The sequence below is a fragment of the Coenobita brevimanus genome, chromosome 64 (assembly GCF_032717465.1).
Source record: "Coenobita brevimanus isolate Jiangsu-jjx chromosome 64, ASM3271746v2, whole genome shotgun sequence".
Lineage (NCBI taxonomy): Eukaryota > Metazoa > Arthropoda > Malacostraca > Decapoda > Coenobitidae > Coenobita > Coenobita brevimanus.
In genome coordinates, this window is record NC_137017.1 from 5725310 (window position 1) to 5735309 (window position 10000).

The 10000-nt window shown below is 45.1% G+C and overlaps 1 protein-coding gene across 1 annotated transcript in view; it reads left to right on the forward strand.

The window, feature by feature from the left end:
* The window catches only part of LOC145404632 (uncharacterized), a 195711-nt gene that overhangs the window by 151653 nt on the left and 34058 nt on the right, over positions 1–10000 (forward strand). Inside the window, exons 10-11 of the mRNA XM_080276153.1 lie at positions 6038–6160; positions 9615–10000. The exon at positions 9615–10000 is cut by the window's right edge and continues 950 nt beyond it. Of these exons, the coding sequence (XP_080132279.1) occupies positions 6038–6160; positions 9615–10000 (509 nt within the window). The remainder of the gene's footprint in view (positions 1–6037; positions 6161–9614) is intronic.

Consider the following 10000-nt stretch of genomic DNA (forward strand, 5'->3'; position numbering starts at 1 on the left):
CTCTCTCTCCCTCCTCCTTTCTCTCTCTTCCTAATCTTCCCCTCTCCCTCCCTTATTTTCGCCCTTATTTTCTTTCCTCCGCTGAGCTTCTCCTTCACTTCTATTCCTCCCACGTTTCTCACTCCTCCCCCTCTTCTCTCTCTCTCTCTCTCTCTCTCTCTCTCTCTCTCTCTCTCTCTCTCTCTCACATGAACTCTAACACAAACCTCAACATCCCTTGCTGTACTTTACTTCTCTCCCCTTCCTCCCCCTCTCCTCTCCCATCCGCTCCCCTCTTTCCTCTCCCTCTCTCACCACTCTTTGCTTCTCTTTCTCTTTCCCCTCTCTTTTCTCCATTCCCCCTCTTCTCTTTTACTCTTTCTTACATCCTGATCTAAAGGAGATGTGTTGATAATAAACCGATTCACCCTCATCGTTTATTCCCCTCTCTCTTTCCCTCATTCTCCCCTCTCCCTCTCCTTCCCACCATTTTCCCCTCCCCTCTCTACTGATCCTTCTCCCTCCCTCTTTTCCTTCCCTCTCCCCTCCCCGCATTCCCTCCGCTTTCCCCTCTCTCCTCCACTTTTCCTTTCCTCTCCCCTCTTTCATTCCACTTCCCCTCTCCCTCTGTCTCCCCACTCTCCTCCTCTTTCTCCTCTTCATCCTGGTACTTAATCTCCTCTATTCATACTCACTTTAAAAATTTCCTACTTCACTCTCTCCCTCCCTCGTCTCTCTCTCTTTCTCTCTCTCTTAACTCTTTCCTCTCTTCCTTTCTCCGTCACTCACCACCTACCCACTTACTTCCTCCCCCTTACTCTCCTAACTCTTTCCTCTCTCCCTTTCACCCCTCCCTCTCTTTCTCTCCTCTCCCTCTCTCCCTCCACCCCCCACCCGCCCCTCATAATGGAAGGCGTCAGGCAAGGGTAAAAATCGTCTGCTCTCCCGGATGATAAATAGTTCACTGTTAAATCGCCACGGCAGCCAACAGCTCTCTCTCTCTCTCTCTCTCTCTCTCTCTCTCTCTCTCTCAAGCATTTCACATTAATTTTACTTCATACATTCATTATGGTAAAGAGAGTTATCATCATCATCTCTCTCTCTCTCTCTCTCTGTAACCATCTGTCTGTATCTGTGTGTCTGTCTATCACGTTACACACACACACACACACACACACACACACACACACACACACACACACACACACACACACAAACCTAAAAACGCCCTCTACATATAGATAAAAGGATTCACAGAACATGCAAGCACATGACACAATCCGACTTTTCCGACACCTAACTACTGACACAATAACTTACCTTGTGACACGTAAATGCATTAACATCGGTGTCATAAATAGAAATATAAATTGATCATAAAAATAAATACGAAGCGATAACGTAGGCTAACACGGTAGAAGTTAAGGGCAAATGTACATGTATGAAATTGTTGATTAGGTTAGGGTATGTGTGTTTTGCTTTTACATACACGCGCACACACTCCAGCTGGCTTACATGCACGCTCGCACCTACACAAATTCTCTCTCTCTCTCTCGCTCTGTGTGTGTGTGTGTGTGTGTGTGTGTGTGTGTGTGTGTGTGTGTGTGTGTGTGTGTGTGTGACCGCTGTATGTATCGTAAGCAATCTGTCTCACCAAGAGTAATACAATAATAACAATAATAATAATAATAATTCTAAGCATCGCAAGTAAAAACATCTTAGTGTCACAAGAGAACGAAAAAAAAATAATAAATCGTTAAAAATCTATATCATATCGCTCCCTCAGAGACCGCAGCTATGTCATGAGAATCTTACGACAATCTCAAGGCTTAGTAAGTAAGAAATCCCTTAGAATCGTAAGAAATCCCTTAGAATCGTAAGAAACCCCTTAGAATCGTAAGAAACCCCTTAGAATCGTAAGAAACCCCTTAGAATCGTAAGAAATCCCTTAGAATCGTAAGAAACCCCTTAGAATCGTAAGAAATGGCGCCACTGTCATTTGCAGAAAAAAAATCGAGGTATTTATCGCTTGGTAGCCCTATCGTACGTGACTGAATCGGTATCGTAAGTATCGCGGGGGTATCGGTGTCGTTAAGTGCGGCATCGGTGTCGTAAGTCGGGTACTGATGTCGTAAGTGGGGATATCAGTGTTGTAAGTGGGGGTATTAGTGTCGCAACTGGGGGTATCGACGTCGTAAGTGGGGATATCGGTGTCGTAAGTGGGTGTATCGATGTCGGAAGTGGCGGTATCGATATCGTAAGTAGGGGTATCGGTGTCTAAGTGGGGATATCGGTGTCGTACGTGGAGGTATCGATGTCGTGAGAGGGGGTATCGGTGTCGTAAGTAGGGGTATCGGTGTCGTAAGTGGGGGTATCGGTGTCTAAGTGGGGGTATCGGTGTCTAAGTAGGGATATCGGTGTCGTAAGTGGGGATATCGGTGTCGCAAGTGCGGGTATCGGTGTCGCAAGTGGGGGTATTGATGTCGGAAATGGGGGTATCGATGTCGGAAATGGCGGTATCGATGTCGTAAGTAGGGGTAACGGTGTCGTAAGTGGGGATATCGGTGTCTAAGTGGGGATATCGGTGTCGTAAGCAGAGATATCGATGTCGTAAGAGGGGGTATCGGTGTCGTACGAGGGGGTATCGGTGTCGTAAGAGGGGGTATCGGTGTCGTAAGTGGGGGTATCGGTGTCGTAAGTATCGTAGGGTGTCGGTGTCGTAAGCATCCCTCCGTCGCTGCCTCAACCCACCCAGTTTGTTGTGATGGCGCAACAAACGTGATTACCTGAGGGACCGTCACTATGGCAACCCAGCCTCCCTCTCCTCCCTTCCCCGTCTTAGATAAGGCACCAAAACAAAGAACCATTTTTTCTTTTTCTTTTTAACTTTATTTTTTTCCAACTCTTTTCTTTCTCTTTCCTCTCCTCCCTTCCCTGTCTTAGATAAGCCAGCAAAACAAAGAACCATTTTTTTTTTCATTCTTTTTATTCTCCTTTATTTTGCTCATCCTTTTTCTTTCTCTTCTCTCTTTCTCTGTCTCAGATAAGCCACGAAAACAGAATAATTTTTCCAGTCTTCCTTTTTCTCCTTCATTTTGTTCCACTTTTTCTTCCTCCTCCTCCTCCTCCTCCTCACCCAAAATTTTAAGATGCATTATTTTTCCCTTCGAGATTCTGGTCTATTATTTTCCTTTGTGTGATTTTTCGTTGTTATTATTTTTCCTTTCTTCGAGATCGACTTTGTTTTCCTCGAGATTTTTATGATGCCATTGTTTTCCATCCCTCGATATTCTGATTTGTTTTGAATTTTTCCCTTCCTCCCTTAGTCCTCGTTCACTGTCTATTCATTCTCGTTTTCTTTCACATTTAGGGGATTTTTTTTGAGTTACCCATGAATACGTCTCTCGGGGGAACTCTTTAAATGAGGCAATGTTGAATTAGGCCTTATAAAGATCTGTTTCAACGTTCTTCCGTCTGCTGGAAAATATTGATCAAACATTGCTTTTTTATACTCTTTCTCAATAATCAAACTCTTGCAACTGCCTACTTCTAAATATATATAGTTTCAGTTTAGCTACCTTTCTCTTGGACCAAATTACTTCAACATCCATACATTTTTATATCCATCTTCTTCCATGTATCTAAAAAATATACACAACTTGAACAATCATTTTCTTACTGGCTACTCATCTATGTCTAAATCTATACTCAATCTGACAGCCGTTCTTTCGTGCTGCATTGATGGAAAAAAATTAGGCATCTGATATAATTCTCTTGCTTTCAGATTATCAAGATAGATAAAGATGACAGAGATAAAGATAACTGATGTGAGATAAATGAAATAATACAACAAACAGAGAGACCTAGACCCACTTTCTTGGCGATTTATTTTGGATATGGCTGGTTAATATCCTTTTGTACTTTATATACGCAGAGTATGCCGGTGTTTGAAGGATTTATATAACACAGAGTAAGACAGTATGGAATAGTATGCAAAATAAGTCGCTTAGGAAAAGGTGCTATGGAGCTTCCCAGACGATAATCCGGGCCCTGGAGGATTTATATAGGGGATTTAAAGACGAGGCAGATGAAAGACCGACAAGTTAGACACAAAAACAATGGCGATTAAAAAAAAAAAAAAGACCGCGAGTTTTTATAAACTCGGCTGAGAAGCTGGGGGAAAGAGATAACTCGAAAGCTCTATTCTTCAGGGGAGAGAGAGAGAGAGAAAGAGAGAGTGTGTGTGTGTGTGTGTGTGTGTGTGTGTGTGTGTGTGTGTGTGTGTGTGTGTGTGTGTGTGTGTGTGTGTGTGTGTGTGTTCTATGATGAGAGAGGTGGAAGAACGTAAAGGAAATGAGGGGCAACAGTGAAAGAGAGAGAGAGAGAGAGAGAGAGAGAGAGAGAGAGAGAGAGAGAGAGAGAGAGAGAGAGAGAGAGAGAGAGAGAGAGAGAGAGAGAGAGAGAGAGAGAGAGAGAGAGATGCTTCTCCCACTCCTTGATCCATCACCCAAACTGACATAAAACCCACAGTCGATACCACACCAACTACACACCACCAACCACAACAACCTCACTCCACACTCTGCTTTATACTAGCCTTCACTCTTTATTATTTCTCTTTACTTATTCCCTCAATGCTATCCACAACACATCCCCCAGCAACTGTCTTTACTCATTCTTTACTCTTTACGAACATTCAAATACCAACCACACCCACAAAAAACACACAATTATAAGATCTTGGGCATATCGTACGGCTCTTTAATACTGTTCTGTATATATTTCAGCCCAGCTGCGCCTAGAACTAAAATAGGAACATGGATGGTTAATTTGATGGTTGCGTGTCGTAGGCCGGGGGAATGTTTGTGTGCTCCCTGGTCAGTCACAATTATATGCCGTACGAAAAATAAATAAAAAGATAAATTAATAAAAACGCGAACTGCAATAACTCTCATTCTGAAACTATCGATCATCTTGGTACACAGTTTAACAGACAAGAGTCGGAATGTGACGACGACGACGACGACGACGATGATGATGATGATGATGATGATGATATTGGACCAGCCGGGACCACCAGACCTCCCCATCACCTCATCTCCCCTTCATTACACCCAATATCGTCCCACCGCACCCTCCATCATGTCCACTTTTCACTTTATTTCTCCACTTTCCTCTACGTTTTCCTCGCAGCACCCCATCAACATCTTTATCACATACTCGTGCTTTATCACATCTGTTTACCTCCCACTTTTGTGTCTTTATTTCATTAATATAACTCACTCACTCACTCACTCACTCACTCTCTCTCTCTCTCTCTCTCCGACTACATCCCTCACTCTAGTTCTACTCTCTCATCTTTCTTCCCTACCGACCTCCCTCTCCTTTCTCTTTACACCCCCCATCATTCACACTCCCCGTCTTCATCCCCAGTGTTTTCCTCCCTTATACACACCCTCCCTAAGCTCCCTCTTCTCCCCACACTCCGTCCTCACCCTCTACACACCATCTGTTCCCCTCTTAACCATCTACATTACGTCCCAGGTGGTTCCGATAGACGAGGGAAATGAAACTTGTGAATGGCATATGTAACTTAATCAACAGGACTAATAAACAGGACGTCTTGTTTATGATGTGCTGTAAGGGGATAAGGTACAGCGTAAACCGGGATCTGTACAGCGTTATTCGATGCTGTAATGTCTTGTTGTAATATATCTGTGTGCTTATGTACGAATGGTTTATTTTTAGGTGGGATGGGGTAGGGTATCAATTAACCTAAACAATACCTGATGCTTATATAAAACTACCTGGTAACTAGCTCACTCGCTCTCTCTCTCTCTCTCTCTCTCTCTCTCTCTCTCTCACACACACACACACACACACACACACACACACACACACACACACACAAAATCACCCTCAACCCCACACCACCCACCCACAATCCCCAAAGTGGTAAAAACGGTTTTGCAAAATCAAAAATACTTGCAGCGTTATCATTTTTCCTATCGTTATATATCCACACTGCAACCTCTGACTTCTCTCTCTCCCCCCGCAGCCTCACGTGGGCGGGTCGGGGTCAGGGGGGTCATCTGAGGAGTCGCGGTCTGGGAGGTCATCTCGAGGCACCATCACTGATACTGGGGGGTCATCCTCGGTCGACCCGTCCTCGTCTGAGCAGGTAAGTCGAGTGGAGGGTTGGAGAAGGGACAGAAAGAAGGAGAGGGAGAAAGGAGGGAAGGAAGAAGGGGGAGAACGGTGAGAAGGGAGAAAGGAAGGACAGGACGGAGTATGATGAGATGAGTCGGGTGAAGTGAAGGGAGAAAGGAGTGCAAGAAGGGAAGGGAGATGGGAGAGAAAGGAGGAAGTGGATGAGGTGAGCCAGGTGGAGGGAACGGAGAAAGGAGAGAAAAGGGGGAAGAGAATGAGACAGACAGTAATGAGTCTGTGGAACCGAGTGAGTAAGTGAGGAAGCAAACAGAGGGAGAGAGACAACAGTGAATGAGTGACAGCAGTGACTTCAAAATCAATTATCAAGTCTGTGAAGAGGAAGAAAGATATGAGTGAGAGAAGCAGCAGCGAGTCAACGGTGAGCGAGAACAGGAGACAAGAACAGAAAACCAAATAGTGCTGAGTGAATGAGTGGAAGTGAAAAACAGGAGGCCAGACAACAGAATAAAAAAAAAAATGAATGAAGTAGGGAAGGTAGAAGCAGTGGTCAAACAATGAATGAGTGAATGAAAAAGAAAATGAGAGTGAGCAAGAACATGAATGAGAGACAGAACAGAGGGCAAGATCAAAATCAGACAATAATGAGTGAGACAAAGTTGTAAATGAGTTCGAAAGTGAAGAGGAGAAAGTGAGCGAGTGAGAGGGTGGAAGGGCAAATAAGACAGAGTGAGGGAAAGTGAGAAAGTGTGAAAGTGAGCCAGAGGGCAGCCGTCGCCTCAGCCAGTCAGTCGGGTATTTATTCACAAGGCTTGGCGGCTGCGAGACTCCCACACTACTGTACCACCCGACCCGACACACTCCACCACTCCCGACTTCACCACCCGACACACTCCACCACTCCCGACTTCACCACCCGACACACTCCACCCATCCCGACTTCACCACCCGACACACTCCACCACTCCCGACTTCACCACCCGACACACTCCACCCATCCCGACTTCACCACCCGACACATTCCACCCATTCCGACTTCACTACCCGACACACATCACTGATCCCGACTTCATGACTCCACCACTCCCGACTTCATCACGCCAGCACCCGACCATGAAAATTAAGTACTCCTCTAGAATCTGACCTTAATAAAGCCAATGTGACCTTACTAACAAACCAATTCTGTCCTCTTCATAAAGCAATTTGCCAATATTAGTAACTCCAACCTTACTAACTGGCAACTTTGGTTCTATTACGAAATTTTGATCTTACTAACGATAAATTTGGCCTTACTAACAAGCCACTATGACTAATAACAAGCTAGCAAAGCCACTCAAAAGAAGCATCGTTACTCAAAAACCTAATAACCGATGAGAGCAATGGTTCTTATATAATCGTCAGTCTGTTTTTTTTTCCTTGTAACCCAACCTCCCATCCCTAAAAAAAAAAAAAAAAAAAAAAAAAAAAAAAAAAATTATGGAACACCCTTGTCAGTCGAGGAGTTAATACTTTCGAAATATTCAGCATTTGGTAAACTGTAAACTTCTTTTAACTGAACATAAATACTGTCGTTCTCTCTCTCAGCATTCAGTTTGTGTGACCCTACGTTTTAATCCTTTGGGTACAGGATTTACCAACCAGTCTATCCAATCATCACAAAGCCTTGCTAACAAACCATGCAATTTCTCAGAATGTGACTGCTATCAAGCACACCGCTGCGTTACATCCAATCTTCCAGAGAACGATTCCAATATTCTGCCAATCAATATCTATAAACAATCCAATCTTCTTAAGGGGGTAACTCTGCTATTCTACAAGTCATTTCATTACCTTTGACGACCAGTGACTCCAAATGCATCACGACTCACGACCCCAAGTCCCATCTTACTATCCCAGTTGTCTTACTCTCATATCGAAATGTCCTGCAAACAAATCATCTTAGTGGTTTCTTGCTACCCAAATAATTTAAGACCATACCTTCTTTTTGGGGCCACCATCATCGTCAACCAAAATACGGATTTGTTTGACGAAAGCCCCTCTCAACTTTCTCCACTCTTACCACTTGGCTATTAACCTTTGCCAACACATCTCAGCAAATCTGCGAAAGTGGCATCTCCATCTTTTTCCGTGTCTGCCTCCTCCTTATTCCATCGCTGATATTCTGTTTCCTTCCATCTGGTTCTCTGTCTATCTTTTCCTTACACTCCATCAAAACCATTAAAGTTCATCTCTCTCTCTCTCTCTCTCACACACACACACACACACACACACACACACACACACACACACAAGCTCTGCCGATGTCCCTTTCAGCACGACCTTACCTCAGATGCCTCAGGATCACACCACCTCACCCACGACCTCACGACCCCTTTGCAATACTGACATCCCAACCTGTACCACCATGCAACTTCAAGACGACCTGACCACCTGACCTAACAATCAACAAGACCAATTTAACCCGGCCTAACAACCACCAACAACCCTGGCCGGGCCAATTTGGGTAATAGGTGGAGTGGGTCTCGAGTTGCACACCTGGGTAATTGTGTAAACTGACTTGTGACACCGAGACGTGGCTGTGGCGGGGCTTAATGGGGGTCACTGTCTCTGTCTGTTGCAGTATCTGGTTGTGCTGGCTGCTGTCTGTTTGCCTGTCCCTTTTGCCCTTGGAATTATGTTTATACGCGCACACATTCTCTCACCCATCTTGCTTTTGCGCGCGCGCGCGCGCGCACACGCACACGCACACACACACACACACACACACACACACACACACACACACACACACGTTCTCGCTTGCCAACTGGTGGACGGGAGTTCGCGCCTCGCTCAGGTTGCGAAAAGTTTCACTGACGAAGTGGGTGGTCCCCTTGAGCAAGGGGACGGGTGTGTGCGTGTGTGAAGGTCACACCCTTGCCCTTAGATCGGACTATATGAGCTCTCAGCTCCCTTCCGGGAGGGTAAAAGCTGACGATCACGACCATCAAGTGATCCTGACCGACCCGGTGAATTACACACACAGGGAGACACTGTTTTAAACTTCTAATATTGATGTTAACTTTTATAAACCTTATACACTTCATACTTACAGAGAGGTATAAAGTCTGTGCAGTATGTAGTAGAAGTATGGCTGTGTGAGATGTGACAATGTTTGATGTTGCAAGCTAACTTGTGATGTGACAATATAAGGTGTAGTAAAATAAGGTGTTGCTATATAAGGTACGGCAAGATCAGGAGTGGTAATATAGGGTGTGGCAATATAAGGTGTGGCAGTATTGAGACGAGTGTGGCAATGTTAGATGTGGTGGTGTGTGCTGTGACTGTGCTGTGTGCTGAGTGAAGTAATCAGTATCTCCAGCTACAGAGTAATATTCAGCCACCATATTCACGTAATCTCTCCTCACACAAAAGTAAATTATGCACATACCGAACTAATCGCAACCTTTACCAACCCTTTCCCTCAGTCCTGCGATACAGTAATCTACGTGGGCCCCGCTGCCGACGACGCGACAGACGGGGAGCATCCACCTGTCTATCTCCCGTCAATCAACTCCGGGGATAACAGGTGCTCCATGAACAAGGCGCTCAGGGGCTCAGCGGTGGATGGGGCTTCGAAAATTGACTCTCCGAGAACGCCGAGAAAATCCTCCAAAGTGTCAGGTAGTGGGAAAAGCCCGTCAAAGCCAGGGAAGCATTCTGTAAGCAAAGACGGTTCCCACTCCTCCCCTCACAGGACTAAAGATTCTCATAAAAGTAGTGGTGGTGGTGGTGTTAGCGGTGGTGGGGGCAGGACTACCAATAAATACCCCTCTTCTTCTGGTGCTAAGATTTCCACTGGTGCTACCCCGAA